The 19,172-nt window shown below is 54.2% G+C and overlaps 1 protein-coding gene across 1 annotated transcript in view; it reads left to right on the forward strand.

Annotated features, from left to right (window-relative positions):
* CACNA1C (calcium voltage-gated channel subunit alpha1 C) overlaps positions 1-14,887 on the forward strand; it is a 609,830-nt gene extending 594,943 nt beyond the window's left edge. The window contains exons 41-50 of the mRNA XM_063076446.1: positions 1,721-1,822; positions 2,042-2,169; positions 2,636-2,770; positions 4,355-4,707; positions 7,045-7,176; positions 9,534-9,640; positions 9,964-10,067; positions 11,981-12,313; positions 14,080-14,322; positions 14,657-14,887. Of these exons, the coding sequence (XP_062932516.1) occupies positions 1,721-1,822; positions 2,042-2,169; positions 2,636-2,770; positions 4,355-4,707; positions 7,045-7,176; positions 9,534-9,640; positions 9,964-10,067; positions 11,981-12,313; positions 14,080-14,322; positions 14,657-14,887 (1,868 nt within the window). The remainder of the gene's footprint in view (positions 1-1,720; positions 1,823-2,041; positions 2,170-2,635; positions 2,771-4,354; positions 4,708-7,044; positions 7,177-9,533; positions 9,641-9,963; positions 10,068-11,980; positions 12,314-14,079; positions 14,323-14,656) is intronic.
* Positions 14,888-19,172: the final 4,285 nt, after the last annotated feature.

The following is a 19,172-nucleotide window of genomic DNA, read 5'->3' on the forward strand; positions in this document are numbered from 1 at the left end:
TCCTCTTAAAGCCCTCAGAACCACACCCCTGTCCTCCATTATCAATCCATTCACTATGGCACAGTCCTACAAACCAATCACCTCTTCAAGGCCCCACCTTTCAATGACCATAGTAGCATTTCCTACCCTCTTAACACTGTCACAGTGGGGGCCAAGCCTCCAACACATTAAACTTTGGGGGGACCCAATTCAATCCACTACACCAAGTAAGGTCACATTCCGGGGTTCCAGGTAGACATGAATTTGGGGGGGACATTATTCAACCCAATAAAGAAGACAAGTATATTTGAACATTGTATTAATTGGGACTCTTTCATTGCATGTGTGAGAAACCACTCCCTACCGTAACCAGGAAGGGAACTGGTTGTCTCGTAACTAGAACACTCAGGAGCTGTCTTATGGCTCCAGGCACTGTTTGGTTCTGATGCTCAAACATGGAACTTGGGAGTCCATCACTCTTTGCCCGCAGCCACTTCTGCTTGCTCTTCCATGTGGCCACAGAGGTGGGTTTGAACTCCAGCAGCCTGATGCCAGAGCTCAGCCGCTGCTCAGTACTGCCTCTCCTACGTAACAGTGGCCTCCGTCCCCTGTGCTGGCCTCCTATTGCTGCTCACAGTCCTGTAGGTTGACAGCCCAGCCACGGCATAGCTGGGTTCCCTGCTCAGGGTCCCACAGGGCTAGAGTCAAGCTCTATTCTCCTCTGAAGACCCCGCCTCCAAGTTCATTCAGGGTGTTGGCAGAATTCACCTGCCATTGTAGGTCAGTGGTCCTCATTTCCCAGACAGCTGTCGGCTGGGGCTCATGCTCAGCTCCTGGAGGCTGCCCCTCTCGGTCCTGCTTGCTTCCAGGCCAGCCAGAGCCCATTTCTCCCTCCCTCTTCTGCTCGCAGATGGAGAGAACTCTCTACCTTCATAGGGCTCCTGTGATCAGGTCAGGCCTACCTAGATCATCTTTCTGTCTTAAGGTCATAAGTGCCATACAACATAACCTAACCACAGGAGTCAAATCCATCACGTTCATAGTCTCAGGGAGTGTGCAGGGCGTGGATGCTGGGAGGGGGGTGGATAGAACCCTGCCTGCCACGTCCTCTCTACCACTAGAAGGCCAGTGCCCCGAGGCTGACGAGACAGGCATCTGGTTAAGCCTATCTTACTAGAGGAGAAAAACCCAAAGAAACCCAGAGCCATGGAAGCTGGTGTCTTCTGGCTGCTGCTTCTGTGGCTGGGTTTTGCCACCACTTTTACATGGAGACTCAGGGCAGAGCTCTTGCTGACACAGGCTGCCCCTGCATTTGGGGAGATGTCGCTCCTCCCAGCCACCCACGTTTGCTGGGGCAGCCACAGGGAGCCCTTCACTGCTCTCCTGCAGGGTGTTCAAGCGGGTGAGCTGGGGGATGTGGGCATCACCCTGGCACCAGCGGGCTCTTCAGCTCCAAGTGCCACTTACGAGGAAGAGCAGGAGGCATGGGGTGGAGGGACACCACTGCCTGGCCTAAGCAGCAGGCAGAGAGGAAGGGGAGAAAGGAAAACAGAGAGAGGTAAAGGAGGTGGAAAGTGGGAAGACTGGGGAGAAAAGCCGCAAGGAAGCAACAAAGAGACACTGACGATCCAGGGCTATTTGTAGGGTAAATGCCACCAACAGGGGCTCAGAGGGCTCACACATAGCAGGGCCCTCCAAGGCGCTGGTGGCCATCTTCAGCCTTGCATCTCCCTTCCCTCAGGGAACCTGGAACAAGCCAATGAGGAGTTGCGGGCCATAATCAAGAAGATCTGGAAGCGGACCAGCATGAAGCTGCTGGACCAAGTGGTGCCCCCTGCAGGGGGTAAGCGCTCCCGGCCGCACCGCAGCCCCTGCCCAGCTCCTGCTGCTGTGGCACCGTCTAGGCAGATGGGGGGTGTGGTGGGAGAGAGACTTCACCGTGCACCTTTCTATACATTTTCCTTTCTTTGAGCCATGTAGTACCTCTCCAAAGAAATTAATGAAGTGCAACATAATTCCTCTGCTGATCTGTAATTCCCTGTCCTCTCTCCATGTGTCTCAGATGATGAGGTCACGGTTGGCAAGTTTTACGCTACTTTCCTGATCCAAGAATACTTCCGCAAATTCAAGAAGCGCAAGGAGCAGGGGCTGGTGGGCAAGCCCTCGCAGAGGAGTGCCCTGTCCCTGCAGGTGAGGGGCCGCGGGGCACTCCCTGCTGTGACAGTCTTGCCCACCCTCCTCTCGCCTTGGACCAGGGTCCTGGTCTCTCACCAGTAGGCCGGAGGCCAGGTCCCTTCAGGAGGAAACTTTCTGAGAACTCCGAGCCTCTCTGAAGGTGGATGTGAGAAGGGGCTGACGAGCCCTCCGTCCTGCCATTCTCCCTCCGTGGTCCTTTCACAGCCCCCAGAGCATCCGTGCACTCTGCCCAGGTCCCTATGACAGCCCCTGGTCCCCGGCAGGCCCTCCTAATGTGCCTTCATCCCTCCTGGGTGGATGAATGGATTCTCCCACCTTAGGGAAGCCCCTGCGCCGGGTCACACACACAGACCCTCGGCTTGCTGGCTGGGTGGTGGAGCGCCAGGACCCCAGGGTCAGGACCTGTCCCAGGGAAGCTGGGGGAAAGGACCAGCGTCCTCACACGTCCCCTGGGTTCCAGGCTGGCCTGCGTACGCTGCACGACATCGGGCCCGAGATCCGTCGGGCCATCTCTGGAGACCTGGCAGCCGAGGAGGAGCTAGACAAGGCCATGAAGGAGGCCGTGTCTGCTGCCTCCGAAGACGACATCTTCAGGGTAGGTGGCTGCCACAGTAGCACTCTTTCACCTTCATGAGGTTCCGTTTAAAGCAAAAGAAGGCGGCTGGTGTTACTCAGAGAAACCCCAGGGAGAAAGGCCTGAGCTCCCCCTACTCAGCTGTCTCCTATCCCTTCGCCTTCCCAAGCCCGACTCCACCTCACGTCAGGGCTTCCAGCCATGGCAGCCTGCAGTGTCACTGGCTCTCAGAGGAGGGGAAGGAGCCGTTTTCCTAACGGGAATGTTTCTTAGGAGAAACTTCGGATTAGAAGTGGCAACGTGTTAGCCCCTGGGCCACATCAAATCTGCAGACTTGTTTTGTTTGCCAATATTTTAAAATCTGGCACATTCAAGTAAATGTCTAGACTTCTGACTTCCCTTTAAAAAAATCAGGAGATGTGGCAATTTGGGGCCTGCATTCCCACATGGCAGCCAGGCCTGGAGCCATGTGGTGGCTGCCCACTGAGATGGAGCCTGAGCTCTCAGGGTCACAGAAGTCTTTACCAGTCCTCCCTCTCTCCTGGAGACCGAGGCTGCTGTCGGTGGCAGCAGTGGAAACTAAACGTGACCACACAGAACGTCAGACCCTTACATCCTGCTGTCTCCACTCTGCACTCTCTGCCCCACCCCGGTGGCATCGGGTTAAATTCCTTCTGTGGCAGGGGAGGAGCCACTGACCCCAACAGTGCAGGGCCCTGCTCACACCCACCTCCACCCTGTGCTAGCGCCTGGGCTGTGGATACAGTGAGATGGCCGTCCTACCTGTGGCTGCCCCCATCCTCATCCTTGTCCACATCCCCCAAGATCTTCGTCACGGAATGGCCTCAGAGGCACAGCACACAGTACCCCACAAGACCCCAGAAACCAAAGGCTTAGTTACCACAGTCTAGGGTGACATTCTGATGCCCACAATCAGACCAACCCTGCTCACCTGCCCCAGTAAGGAAAGGATGTTGGGAAAAAACGTTGGCTCCTGATTTTAAATCCCTGAAAGCAGCCTAGGAGAAAGGAGGCTGTAATTTTATAAATGCGGTTAATTCCTCATCCTTATTTCCAGAACTGCTTGGCCAGTACAGTTTCTAGCTCTATGAGCTGGTTGGATATCCATTTTTAAAAACCTAGTTAGAATCTTCTGGTCCCTTCCCAGCCCTCAGCCCCCACCATGTGCTCTGCCAGACGGAAGAGCTGGCTGCTGTCCAGGCCTGCCTTCCTAGACTCATCTGTGAAACCCCATCCCAGTCTTTAGGGGTCCATTAGAAACCCCCAGGGCAGGGCAGCTCTTCCATCAGCAGCCTCCCTGCCTGGCCCACAGGTTCCCACACGTGGGGGAGTCCCTACCCCACCGTGCTCCCAGCCACATCGAGGGAGTTGCAGTGCCTTGTGTGTCTCGGCCCCTTTCTCTCTGGAGCTGCCTGCATGACCATTTCCCCAGCTGCATGTGCTGCCCAGCGGGACTGGGTCTCCCTGGAGGGCAGACAGCCTTCCTGGGCCACAATCCTCTGACCTGGCGGGCTGAGGGTTCTCCTCAGGAGAAGGCAGCTAAGGGGCCTCCTCCGACAGCCACCCCTCCCATCCTGCCTACAGAGGGCCGGTGGCCTGTTCGGCAACCACGTCGGCTACTACCAAAGTGATGGCCGGGGCGCCTTCCCCCAGACCTTCACTACCCAGCGCCCACTGCACATCAACAAGGCGGGTAACAGCCAAGGCGATACTGAGTCGCCGTCCCATGAGAAACTGGTGGACTCCACTTTCACCCCCAGCAGCTACTCGTCCACTGGCTCCAATGCCAACATCAACAACGCCAACAACACTGCCCTGGGCCGCTTCCCCCGCCCCGCTGGCCACGCCAGCACGGTCAGCACTGTGGAGGGCCATGGGCTCCCCGCATCCCCTGCCATCCGGGCTCAGGAGGCGGCGTGGAAGCTCAGCTCCAAGAGGTAAGTGGGGGGAGGGAGGGTGCCCCAAGCTGCGAAGGGGCCTCATGCACCCTAGCCCAGGGGAGAGCTCAGCCCAGGCCTGCCTCTCAGCCCTCAAGCTTCGACGGAGCTGCTGCCCCCGGCCCCAGCGAGAGAGGCAGGCACTAGGCTGCCCCCCAAGTCCTGCCTGCTAAACACGGCAGCTGCGTTCCGGGCAGCCCAACTGCGTCCCGCGGTGCTGCGCCTGGGACAGAGCCCTCTATGCTCTCATCCTTCCTGAGCAGATGAGCACTGGCCTGTGATCCTCTGAGGTGTTTGTGCTCTGGCTCCACAACAGAAAGCATCCCCTCTGCCCTTTCCCAGTGTCTGCCCAAACCTGGCCTTTCACCAATTGGGAGGAGAGTGGAGCTGCCGTCCCTACTTTACAGCACTAGGCCACCTCTGCTGGGGCAGCGCTGTGTGGGCAGCAGGCCATCCTCTGCAGCGCTGGCCCATCCCCAGTGGCAACTGCACCCCCCCTCCTGACGGGCACTTCCCCCCATCCTCTGCCATCTGGGGTGCTGGGACGCACTGCTGTGGAAGGCTGGGGCCAGGGGCCCGTGCCCATGCTGTGGGCCTGTGTGGTCTCCTCTCCTTTGCATCAGCAGCTCTTGGGGGCGAGGACACCCTCTGCTTCCTGCCGCTGGCCCCTCCATTGTGCAGCTCTTCCAGAGGAGGCTAGACAGGTCCCCAGCAAGCCAGGTTTAGTGCAGGTCTCCCTTCCTGCACTCCAGCTCAGAAAACAATTGAGAAGTGAGAGTTTCTAGCCCCTGGACACGTGTCCTGAAGCTGCTCCCATTGGAGCTATCATGCCTGCCCACTGGCTTTCAAATGGCCACATGCAAGCCACATGGCTTCAACCCAGTCCTTCAACTCAGGAGACATACTGATGCCTTCTCTGCGCAGGGCGTGTGCTCAGTGCTGGGTTTTATGTGCTGGTCAAAGGCTGGCTTTGCCCAGTAGCATGCCCAAGCTTCAGTGGCTTACCCATGCCTGTGTCAGGCCCCCTTTCCTCAACCCACTCCTCTTCTATAGGCTTTGAGAACTCAGTCCTAGTACCAATTCCTTCCCTGCTCACCTCTTCTTAAGGATGAGGTTTTATGAGATGCTTTTGGGTTCATCATTAGCATCTCAGTATAAATTAAATTACCTCCCTCAGAGAGTATTTTCATATTAAACTTTGTTCTGTATTAAATAACGGAAGGGTAATTTTAGAAAGGACCTGGGGAGAAGATATCAGGGGGGGTTCTTTGTCCCACAGATGCATCTGTCAATGAAATAAAACACATGCAAAGCCCCTAGCACCCTGCCCAGCACGTGGGCCGTGCTTGCTGAATGCTGCTTGCTCTCCCGTGGCAGCTGGCAGGCTCGCGCTTGGGCTGCTGGGTGCCTCCCTGGCCAGGAGGAAGAGCACAGCCGGTCCTCGCCCTGGGCCTCGTGCTTCACGTGGCAGCTCCGGGCTGAGGGCCATGGCCCCGGCACGCACTGCCTTTGCTGAGGACAGGCCAGTGTGTGGCCATCCCATGCACCCCACCCCACCTAGAGCATGCAGGGTCTATGGGAGGAAGGATGGAGCCGGTGCTGAGCTCAGCGCAGATGGGAAGGGAAGAGTGCTCAGCCCAGAGCTAAAGACAGGACAAAGGAGCGAAGACCTGTCCCGGAGGGGAGCAGGACCATGCCAAGCACATCCTACTGTGGGAGGGTCAGGAAAGACTCAGGCTCGCTCCCTTCTGCTCAGGAGAACAAGCCCCTCTGTGTTGAGGTTTCTTCTTTGGGCCTTTACTCCAGGGAGCCAGTGTCAGAGTCAAAGACATCAAAAATACGACACCAGGAAGTCCTCAGCTGGGCCCCACAAACACCTGTAGCCAAGAGGGGGACAGCCCTCCCACCAGCCAGCCTGCCCTGTATGGTGCAGCCCAGGGCCCTTTAGACCCCTCAAAGCACCATCTGTTACCTCAGTTGTTACTCAAGCCTCTGAGTCAGGCAGGGCACACGTGATTCTAACTTCACAAAAGGGGAAACTGAGTCACTTAGGTGAGCTAAGTGACATGAGGTCAGAACTCAGATCTCCTGGGATCCTAACCCAGAGGCTCTTCTCCCACACAGAACCCTGACCCTGACCTTGACAATGCTTTGCTCCCACAGCCTTATCATTCTTCCAGGAAGAAGCCACTGCATTGGGCATGTGTGCCTGCGTGTGTGCGTGTGTGCCTGTGTATGTGCATGCGCCTGCGTGTGCACGAGTGCGTGCCTTACTTGCTGCGGGAGAGGCAGGAGGGTCGGCAGGTCCTGATTTTTTCTCCGTCTTGAACATTTCAGGTGCCACTCCCGGGACAGCCAGATAGCCATGGTGTGTCAGGAGGAGGCATCTCCGGACGAGACCTGTGAGGGGAAGACAGAAGGAGATGCCACAGAATACTGCGCCGGGCCTAGCCCATGCTCCACAGACACGTGAGCGTGCACCTGCCCCAGGCTGCCACAGGGCAGCCCTGTGCCCTCCTTTGGGAGTGCTCTGGGGGCGGGAAGGAGGTCACGTGTGCAAGCCGCTGTCACCTCAGTGGGGGAGGGGAAGCCCAGCCCCTACCCCCACTGTCCCACCTTGGCCCCTCCTCATTATAGTGAGATTTTATAAATACTTCCAGGAAAACTTCTACACATTGTTTCTTAAACTCTAGGCTGCCACCAACAGTCAGAAGAGTAATTTCTGGAGAGACTCAGTGCACACACTCACACACTGACAATCAATCAAGCTTCATGAACTACTTACACTAAAGCTACCCAGAAGAGGTGCTGTTGGCAAATCCAGGGCTGAGATTTTTGTCCTTGCTGGAATTTGGGGGGGTAGGGTAACTGTGGATCTGGATCCATTTAGTCAGTTAATACCAGCACTTTTAAATGAATAGTGAATAGTGTAGCATAGGAAAATAGAAAGTATCAGAGTGGATCAAATGTCGCAAAGGTAAGTTGTTTCATGAAACATTTGCTTAATTGCCAATATATGAGTGTGTCCACTGAGTCTCCCTGTAAAATGTATTTATGACTGTGGCTTATATTCTAAACAGCTTAAGATACCCTCTTTTAGAAGCTTCCCTGAAAGCACTTTATGGAAGGACCAGCCTGTCAAGCTTTTGGAGAAAAGGAAGTCGTGGCTGGAGAGGTGGTGGCAGAGGGACAGCAGGTCCCGGAAGGGCTGGGCAGGACGGGACCCAGCGTGCAGCACCCTGGAGTACAGCCCAGGGGGCTGGGTGGGATGAGCAGCGAGGCGTCTGCCCCCCCAGCGTAGTGAGAACAATCTAGCAAGTGGGGAAAACATGAAGACCAGCACCTCTTGACAAATCAGAAACTTCCCGGTGCCTTCCTGCCCCATCAGCAAAACGGGGTGGTGGGGTGACTCACCTTCTACTTTTCTGACTCAGTGAAACATAGTAAACACTAAGCCAGAAGAAGCATCTGCAGTTCCTTAAGAGATGACACTCCCTTACACGGATGTGTAGAGAACACAAATCGGTCCATGACCACATACCTAGAGATCAGGAAAAGCATGCGCTTGAGTCCATTTTGGCTAGTTAGAGGGCTCAGTGCACCCAGGTAGTCTGCCGGGTGGTAAACGAACCATCTCCACCCTCAGGAGAGTTTACAAACGAGATAGGAAGCCAAGAGGCTCTCAGAAGAGGAGGTTTTCTACCTACAGAGCGGCACAAACACTGGGGGCGCAGGATCCAGGAAAGGCAGAAGAGCAGGCTGACAGTAAGGGGCACCTCACGCTGGGTCAACTAGAAGCTGGGTCTGTGAGCGTGGGGTGACTTGGAAGAGAAGAAGACCAAGCAGGGAGGGCTCCAGAATGAGCAAGCTTGGAGGTGTGAGTGCGGGAGGTTCTCATGCAGCAAGCCTTGCTGTGCATCTCCAAGGCCTGGCACCATACATGCCAGTGCAGCGGTGGGTTCACAGACCATGAAGGCAGCAGTCTCTGCCCTCAAGCTGTGTGTGGCAGCACCAGGGACAGAGTGGCCTCATCTGTGAAATGAGGTTGGGCTGCAGCTGACCCACCAGGGATTGTGAAATCAATGTAGAGGGCTGCAACTGACATTTTAAAATAAAATAGAGCAGACTAAAGTAGAGTAGAAATTCACAGAGTGCAATGCATACAATGAAGGTAAGTATATAGGTCATGAAGTTTCATTTGACTGGGTATGTCTGTGCATACTAGGAATATGTAAAATAGATTTCTTATTATGAGTCACCATCTTGGAAGGCTTGGAAGCCATTGACTAGATGTCCCCTAAGGCCTCTCACAGCCCTGCTCTTCACTAACTGAATGAATGTGCATTTATCATGGAAAACTGTTATGTGTGTGCTCTTGAAGATGAAGGGACTGGCAGGGCAGGGGAAATCAGGGGGTGGGGCATGAGTTGGGCTAAAGTTGAGAGTGGCCGTGGTAAATAGTACTAGAGTGTGTAACCACAGGAGCCTGGGCCAATCCTTGGAAAAACCTTATGGCCCCAGAATTTTTTTTAACACCTCTGACCCAAGAGTGCCTCAAATCAGCAGTGTAAGGCACATAGACAGGCTGTGCATAGGGAGCTGGAAACTGCCAACAGGTAGCTTAGAAAACCTTACCTAGGATGCCAGAGAGCAGGGCAGGATTTCCCGGTGGCACATTCCTGCTGCCTTTCCCTCAAACCTGTATACAAGCACAAAGTGGGGGTCCCTTCACTAAGGAGAAAAGCAAACTGCTTTCTGTGGACAGCAGCCGTCCCTATGGTGTGGCACTTCTGGCCAAGGAACAAGCCCCACATTCCCTGTTCCAGGCTCTCCTACCAGGATGATGAAAATCGACAACTGACACCCCCAGAGGAGGACAGGAGGGACACCCGGCAATCTCCAAAGAGGGGCTTCCTGCGCTCCGCCTCTCTAGGTAAATACATACCTTGCTCTCCAGATGTAGCCTGCGGTCACCCCCAGGATGACACTGGTCAGGTACTCGGCCATGCTTGAGAAACCGTGTGGTCTGGTTCAAACAACCTCCCTGCAGTGGTCTGGGCAGATTTCCAAAGACAGAATGTGCTGGGATGGGACTTGGATGTATGCTACACAGTGTGTCTCAGACAAGGCGAGGGGCACTAAGGAACTGTATCCAGGGCCACTAACACTAACCCTTGTACCCCACCTGGGTATGAGCTATCACAGCCACTGTCCTCCTTTCCTGTCCTGATCCTGGTGCTTTGGCTGGCTTTGCAGGTCGAAGGGCCTCCTTCCACCTGGAATGTCTGAAGCGACAGAAGAATCAAGGAGGAGACATCTCTCAGAAGACAGTCCTGCCTTTGCATCTGGTTCATCATCAGGTAGCCCATACTTTTGGACAGGCCACTGGCCACTGCCTAGCTGGCTAGACAGTCCTCAAGATGGTGGACAGACCCCAAGCTGTCAATCAGCCTTCCCTGTCTCAGACCACCGGTACACTTTACTCCTGGCCCTGACAGCCTCCAAGTAGAGCTACCACTCCTTCTTTGCAGGTGACAGCCTTAGCAAAGTCCGCAATGTCACGGGGTGGAGGCCAAGGGAGTATTGGTGAGCAGGAACTCCTCGTGTGATCCTGAAACAGCAGCAGCAGCTCAGGATTCTCCTGCACTTTCTTCTTGCAGTGCCAAAGAGGCCCCCTCCCCAGACACGGGCTCACACGGCAGGGTGCTCAGGCAGAGGTGGTCATCCCTAGAGTTGGAAGACACCTGGAAATTTAGCTGCACAAAAATCCATCCACTGAAATATAGAAATGATCAAAGAACCTGCCAGCAACACAGTCAAGAGTAGGGTATGATATCTGAGGAAAACAGATCCTGGGAGACTCCAGCTGAACTGTCTCTTGGTCATGGCTGACTCCAACTGAGGTAGTGAAATCCAAGACAACAAACATATGCTCAGTATCCTACAACTAACAGACATTGCAAAGAGTTATCTAAGTCCGGTCTGTTACCTCCAGGAAAACTGGTGTCTAAACCTGAGTTTCCCAACCTTTTTACCTTTTTGACTATGTACTCCCTTACCACGGTCCTGTGCTTTGAGTGATGTTTTTGTAGCCACGGGCATTCAATTGCCAACCAAAGCTTACAATCAGCAGAGATGGCAGTATGGCTCAGCTAAGCTGATACTACTTTAATTCAAGGAAGCACGCTGTTTTGCATAGCTTGTGTGGCATGGCCCAAATATGTATGATTTCTCCTGGGCTTTCCAAAATATTGGGCATTACCTTACACTTCTCCCAGGTCTCCAGGCTGGGGAAACCACTAGCCGGGGAGGGGAGGATAGCAGCACATGGGGACACTGTGTGTGCTATTTTATAAGATTTCTAGGAGTTGATTTCACCCATCTGTTCTTATCATGCTGCTAAGACAGAACCTCCTTTTTATTTTTATACTGCTTTTTATGCCTTTCTGCCCTCTGACCTGTGCTGTGACGTTCCCATTCTCTGTGCCCCTCGGAGCTGGGCTTTCCCTCTTGTGGGGTCGTGCTCTCACATGACACCTCACATGAGAGCATGTCACACTGCCCAGAGCCAGTCATGATGGCAGCTGCGATGCAGGTCATGGTCCCTGCCCTCAGGATGCTCAGGAACATTTGGGGACAGAGGACAAGCATGTAAATTGTTTAATTACAATGCAGTGTAAGACTTAAACAATGGTACAAAGACATCCCGAGCTAGAGATTGGCAGGGCATTATTAATGGCTCAATTAATTGTAAAAATTGAAGCAACAAATGCTGGTTTTGTCCAGCTGTTCTGTTTATGTTGTACATTACTTCACAGACCTTACTTCACTTAAACCTAACACCAACCCGCATGGCAGACAGGCAGAGAGGGCATGAGTGTCCTGGCTTTACAGGTGAGGCAGGCATCCTCCTCCTCCTCCCTGTTCTGCTCACGAGCAAACCGAGAGTGAGAGTCTACAGGTAATAGGTGACAGGGCCAGTGCTAAAAAGCAGATCGTCCTGATTACACTCAGTCACAGCTTTGTGAAGCTAGAGGAGAAAAAGACCACTTCAGACTGAGACGATCATAAAATACATTTCGAGATTGTTGAGACTCACACCAGGTGCTGATGAGAAAGGATTCAGACAGGTGAGCGTGGTGGCGGGGGCATCCCAGGCAGGGGGAACTAGGCAGAAAACAACAGCTGCAAAGCCACCACTGCATAGGAGGCAGAGGCCTGCCTTTCTCGGGCCTGACCTCCCCAGTAACCCGTGCTCCTTGTGTGTCCACAGGCACTGGCAGTGGCGGGCCTGAGCCCCCTCCTCCAGAGAAGCCATTCCCCCACCACGTTCCCCAGGCCGTGTGCCACCCCCCCTGCCACGCCCGGCAGCCGAGGCTGGCCCCTGCAGCCCATCCCCACACTGCGGCTGGAGGGGGCCGAGTCCAGCGAGAAACTCAATAGCAGCTTCCCGTCGATCCACTGCAGCTCGTGGTCTGAGGAGCCCGTCCCTTGCGGTGGGGGCAGCGCAGTCCGGAGAGGCCGGCCTGTCTCCCTCACTGTGCCCAGCCAGGCCGGGGCCCCAGGGAGACAGTTCCACGGCAGCGCCAGCAGTCTGGTTGAAGCGGTAGGTGACTCAGAACTGCACAGCTGATGGGAGGGAAAGGCCCAGGGCAGCAAGGGGGTTGGCGTGGAAGACTGAGCAGGGAGTACCTGGTTCTTTCCCAAATAGATCAGGTGTCGGGTCTCTGAGCCAGAAAGACCTTCCCTCTCAGGGCCTGCAGGAGGGGGGCATGGCACACAGGAAACTATGGCCACACAAGGTGCTCTCAGCTGCTATTGAGGCTGGGCCTGATGCGCATGGAGATAGAGACTCCTGAGCAATGTGTCCCTGCCATGGGCCAGTGAACCCCCACAGAGGCCTGGGCTCCACCCTGCAAGCCAACGGGGGCTGTGGCTACTAGAGATGCAGGCACGAGCTCAGGCCACACTTCCACATGCAGAGGGTTGAGGTCTGTGGTTCTCAGCCTGCCTGCTCAGGAGAATCACCTGGGGAGCCTTGGAAACCTAGGCCAACGTAAACTGACATTTTTAAAGCTCTTCAACAGTTCTAATGCACAGTCAGGGTTGAGAGCCACTAGTCTACATCCAGAGAGTTTTTGGTTCCACTCGACTCTGCCAGTCAAAACACCCACTGCAGTCCTGGCACCACACTTTAGGGGACCTTTGACAAGCTGGAACAAACCCAAAGGAGGACGAGCAGGATGGCAAGGTCCCTAGAAACCATCTCGCAGGAGAACTGGTAGAGGGAATTAGGGAAGTAAACCCAGAGAGAAGATGACATAAAAGACTGTGGTACTCATCTCAGACTATAATGGGTGGCACAGGGCAAGGGTCACAGTCCTGGGCAGGAGGTCTGGACTAGTGCCACCTGACAGGCAGTCAGATGTCAGCTCACAGGAAGAAGACCTCCCCAACAGAGCCCTTCCAAAGTGAGGGGGGCTCTCGAATAAAGCAGTGAGCCCCCAACACTGGACATATGCAGGCAGAGCCAGTGCCCATCTGACCATCAGGCTGTTGTGCAGGGGGTGGGGGCTAATCCAGATGACCTCTGAGATCCTCCTAGCTCCAAAACTCTGACACTGTGCTTGGCCTTGGGTATCCTTTATTCATTTGGTAAAGCTCTACCAAGCACCCACCACGTGCAGGCGCTGTTCCAGGTGCAGGGGTACAACTGGGACACAGTCCCAGCTCTCCTGAGCTCACATTGTGGTGAGCAGAGACAGATGATAAATAAACATGTATATAATGTGTCAGAAAGGGGTGGGAGCACTGGAGAAAATTTAAGCAGGTGAGGAGATGAAGAGTGACACGCGTGGGAAGGCCAGGTGGGACCAGCAGACGCCTGGGAGCAGAGGGGTCCCGCCTACACTGCTGCGTCCTCCCTCAGCCTCCAGGAGCTGACTTTCCCCGGAGCCCGTCCCTAATACACAGCGAGAGGAAGGGTGGAGAAGCTGTGGGGTGCGAGCAGAGCAGAGGCAGGGCGGCACAGGGTAGCAGCTGCACCAGGGGCCAGTGAAGCTCTCCGGGAGAGGGCAGTGGACGGGAGAGGCATCCGTGGGTGCCAGGGAGGCGGAAAGGAAGGCCAGGCTGGGACCTGCCTGTGCTGCAGCAGAGCAGAGCCCTGCGGCCCCTCTGCGAGCAGAGGCTTTATATGCTGGATGGCAGTTTTCAAAGCCCCAGGCCGGAGCTCCCCGCTGCGGCCGGCGCGTCCCGCTGCGTTTCCGCGAGCGCCCCAGCGCACGACGCGCGCTTCCGGAAGCCCTCGCCCGGCCTCGGGGTCGCGTGGCTCCGCGACACCCTTTTCTCACGCCCTCCACCCCTCCCCTCCAGGTCTTGATTTCAGAAGGACTGGGGCAGTTCGCTCAAGATCCCAGGTTTATCGAGGTCACCACCCACGAGCTGGCCGACGCCTGCGACATGACGATAGAGGAGATGGAGGACGCCGCCGACGACATCCTCAGCGGGGGCGCGGGCCCGAGCCCCAACGGCTCGCTCGTCCCTTTCGCTAACTGCAGGGACCCGGGGCAGGACCGAGCGGGGGCTGAGGAGGAGCCCCAGGACAGCAGGGCCTTCGTCAGCAGCCTGTAGTGGCCGGCCTGGGAGCCGCGGGGTTTTTTATTTGTTTCAATGTTCCTAATGGGTTCGTTTCAGAAGTGCCTCACTGTTCTCGTGACCTGGAGTTAACCGGAACAGCGTCTTCATTCATTTCTGTGGGGACAGACGCGGGGCCGGGTGCGGGAGCGCCCCGGGAGGGCAGGGCGCCCGGCGCGCGGGGCGGGGGCGGGGACAGCCTGGGCTTCCTGCAGTCGCCCTCACCAAAAGGACCCTGCAGCAAACGGGTGTCTTTCAACTTCGCTTGTAAAAAGTCATTTGCACATATTCTGTATGAGCCTCACTGTCTCCGTAGAGCCAGGGCCCTGCGCGTTGGAGAAGGGAGCAGGCACGACTTCCCGCGGCGCGCAGCCCGGCCGCCTGCGCCCACCTGCGACGGGATCACTTTACCTGCACAAGCCACGCCGAGCCCCTGGCCCGCAGCCGGGCGCAGGCCGCGCGAGGACGGGCTGGCACCGCCCGCCGGGCACGGGCCGCCCGCTCTCGACGACACGAGGTGGTGCTGAGCTCCGTTTCTGTGGTTTGACATTTTTCTTGATAGCATGTTGCAGTTTTTGTTTTCTTGTTTTTTAGTTTTTTCTTTTCTTTTGTTTTTAAATTTTGTTTTCCCAGGGGGAGGGGAGGAAGAGCGTGTTTACAAAGTTTTGTAGCCACCCACTTTACTGTTTTCACTTTTGCAAATGTAAATCGGATTTGGTTTTATTGTATGATTTAAACGGTTGTGGTTTCCTTTTTCCACGGAGGGTTCAATAGAAGCCGCTGTTGGAGAGTTTTACCAACCATTGTGTATGCCCAATAATTTGTTATGATTTTCTTAGGTAGCAACATTTTTTTTTTTTTTTCTGGTTTGGTTTGGTTTCATATTTAAAGGTAATTGGCAATGCACTTGACGTGGTCTTGCACATATGGGTGATTGAGTTGGGCTCCTTATGCTGGGTGTACTGTGGGTGCGGGAGAGAGGAAGCTTGTGTGAGCGTCCTTGTGAGTGCGCGTGTGTGTCGTGGGTTGTCGGTGTCGTATGCCGTCCAGGTGTGTATGCACCGTGTGCATGCGACTGAGTACGCAGTCCCCACTTCCTGGTTTAACTGTGGGGAGATCTGAATCTGGGGCCATTTGAAAGCAAAAACAAACCACTGTCTCTGCTTCTGAAATGGGGATCAGTAACTGCATTTTCTGTCCCACAAGATATGCAAAAACAATGCAATAATATTCATTTTAAAAATACAATTGTGAGTTGTGTTGGCATTTAAACTGTATTTTAAGAAACACAAATTTAGGGGAAAAATTCAAGAAGGCATTTTGCTTCTATATATTCCGTGTAATGTTTTATTGCATTGATGATGTTTCTGTTGAAGAAACCGTTATACTTGAATTCAGGTCAGTTTCAGTATTTTTCAAATATTTTTTTAAAACTGAATTGCAGTTGTGCCAAGCGAATATAATGAATTGAATTAAGTTTGTTTTTGAATTCACTTCTTGTATATTTTGCTGCATGTAAAGTAAATCATTTCGTATTTGGAGTGTGACAAGCTTTACCTTTGAACTGTTAAGTGCTTTTCTATCTGTGGTCGGGGGAAAGGGAACAATTTTTCTTTAGTTTGTACAATGAGCGAAGGTGCCATCAGTGTAAGTCAATGTTCTGCTGTCCACACACAGGTTTGGACATTACCGTTTTGCATATCTTGTGTTCGTTTCCATTTCCCTCGATTTTTCCAAAATCATGCGATGGATGTATTCGTGCCACATCTTGCTTTGAGAGACCGGGACATATTTTATTCTGTCTCCACTCTCTCCGCTCTGCTCTGGTTCTCTGATCTGGTTCTCCTCTGGGAGCAGCCCTTCCCCAGGAGGTTGTAGTCGCCAGGCTGGCACCGGCGCCCCCATGGAGGAGGTGGCTGACTTTTCCACTTCCTCCCGCAGCACAAGCTCCCCTCTCTGGTGTCCTCAGTAGCATGTACACTGACTGAGAGGATAAAATTAAGCTGGGCTGGCTGCAGGGAGGGGCATCCTGGCTTCTGGCAACTGGGCGAAAGCTTGGTGCATGTAAAGGTCAGTTCTTGGTGGCACCCGTTTCTCCACCCCGTCCTCGCTCCAGACCTGTCCCACTGCGTGTGGCGGCCATGGGGCACCAGGACAGGGGGAGCATCAGGCACTCACTGCGGTGGTGAAAACATCGCATATGCCCGTTTTCATCCACCCAGAGCATCACCCTATTGGTGCTGTGTCCTTCAAATATATTCCTACAATGATGTCTGAAAAGGGACTGGTTTGGAGGAAATAGGACCCGACCATTCACCCAGAATTGACCCATTGAATCTCTTCCAGACCCAGGACTACCCTAGCCCTCCTCGGCATGCACGTGAGCAGGCTGGAAATTAAAAGAGGGCACAGGCCATTCCTCAGTGCAAGTGAGTTCTCCTCTCACGGACCAGCTCATGAAGAAGAGGAGGGATGTGCTGCATACCCTTGGGTCACCGGGGAGTCTGGAAACAGCCTTTATGAGTTGCCAAGCCCAACCCGTCCAAACTCTCTTGGCTCCTTTTCAGTGCCATCGAGGTCTTCTAGAAAGAAGTTTAGTTATCGTTTGTCCCGTTTCCCAAAATTTCTACCACTGTACTGCTAAGATTTTAGTTATGATGGAGAGAGAAGCCCTTTTGAATTGATACCTCTGGTTCTTGCTGTACATTTGGCCCTAGATAGAAATCTGGAGTTTGGGTTGAGCCTACACACACGCACACGCACACGCACACATGCACACGCGCACACACATGCACACACACGCACATGCACACACATGCACACGCACACACATGCACACACACGCACATGCACACACACACGCACGCACACACACTCTCAACCTTTCCACGCTGCCATTCCTTTTGAACTTTCATCTGCATCACCAAGCCTCGCTGGCCAGTGGCACAGGCTGTGGCAGGGCTCGTGCCAGCTACTCCCAGCGTCCTGCCAAGTGACCCTAGCTTTTGCCACTCACACCCACAGTCAGCATGGGTGAGAAGACCCGAGCAGCCTTCCTCCCTGTGCCCTATGAGAATGGTGTCAGCAGTGACAAGGGCACCTTGCCCTGTGCTGCTGTGAAGGAAGGCAGTGCGGGTGGGAGTTCCCTGTCTAGGGCAGTGGGTCTTTCTTAACCTGACCTCACGATCAACTAGTGTACAATTTGACACATGATGCTGTCACCGTGGCATGGGGGACCGTGAGTAATGACGTCAATGAACCACACCCAGTGTACTGAGTGATGTTTACTCCCCACCTAAGATGAAATTTTCCCCATGACCTTGTGAGACATAATTGTCACATCTTCTGCAGCCCTCCTGACAACCCTGAGGGGCACGAGATGAGCAGCCAGTGGCTGAAGGACTGAAAGGACTGAGGAAGTGCTGCTTGGTAAACTTCATTTTGATCTTCCTCTGACTGGCCCTGCCTCTTTTATCCCCACATGTTAGTCCTTTAATAATTCTTCATGTGCATGGCCACAGTAAGCAGAAAGTTCTGCAACTGTCTCCTTCCTGCCTGTTCCTAGGTTTTTTGGTCTGGAGGTAAAAGGAGACTTCTTCCTGGCTTCTGGCTTGATTCGTGAATTTCTCCCCGCTTTGATGCAGGAGCCGTTGGTTCTAGCCCCTTCTCCTGACCAGCCACAAGGAGCAGGGCGGCCACAGAAGTATGCTCTCTAAACCACATCAGCATCCTTCTGAGAAATAGGAATACACGAAATGGGGAGTTTGGAAGTCATCACAAAGATGGTGGTGGTTTTGCGGAGGCCATTGGGTGCACCTCTCCCTCCTGCAGACCACAAAACTGAACACGAATTAGGTTAGGCCTAGAGCAGAACCTCGGCAGCCAGGGTGTCTAACCTAACCAAGCGCTAGTGGTCAAAGTTGCTGAGGAAGGGATGGCATCTCCATGCTAGAGACCCGCAATAATTGAAATATCATGGTCTAGGCGTCAGAGACAAGTTAGCAAGGCTTCCAGAAGCCCTCTTTAATCCCCACGGGAGTCAAAAGCTTGCTCGTGGGGTCTGAGCCCATTCTGCTTTTTAAAGAAGACCTGACTGTGGGGAAAATGTCAGCACAGAGAGAACTGGAGACGAAATGGGGTCAAGAGAAGGGCATATTTTGGTGTCCTCTGTGTCTGTCCCCATTTTATGGAAAGAAGTGTGTTCAGCCACCGACAGTGACTGGTGAGGTGGAGAGGCCGATGCTCAAGGACCTGCTTTGGAAGACGGGCAAAATAAAACTCCAAGCTGGTGTTGTTTCCCCAGCCAAATCAACCTCTCTGGCCGGATGTGAGGGGTCTGTCACCCTGTCCTCCCTCTCTGCTGTTGCCCCTCCCTCATACCGTCCAGTCAGAAGGCAGGAGGGACGCCCCAGTCCAAGTCAGCGCAGCTGTCAGGCGCCACACTCCAGGCTCTGCAGCAGCTACGTTTTGAGCAGATAAAAGGGAAAGATGTGACCGGAGGAAGCATCCTACAGTTGTCAGGGATGGGACACCTTTCCCCTCCCTAAGCAGCTCTCTCTCTTCCGGTCCCCTCCCCAGCCCCAGCTTTCCCCTCCCCCAGCCTAGAGAGGGACCACAGTGAAAGGAGCCCCATGTGCAGATCCTTACAGTTTCTTCGTAAAGCCACTTCTGGTTTTAATTAATTAATTTATTTTTGTTTCAAAGCAATGTTTCATTGCTCCGAAACCAGACACCCTTATAACAGGCAAATGGGTTTCTGCCAGATTTCCAGGTCGCTGGGGAGCCCCTTGGACACACACACTCTAAGGCACAAGCGCTGGGGCTGAGCTCTG

The sequence above is a fragment of the Cynocephalus volans genome, chromosome 1 (assembly GCF_027409185.1).
Source record: "Cynocephalus volans isolate mCynVol1 chromosome 1, mCynVol1.pri, whole genome shotgun sequence".
Classification (NCBI taxonomy): Eukaryota; Metazoa; Chordata; class Mammalia; order Dermoptera; family Cynocephalidae; genus Cynocephalus; species Cynocephalus volans.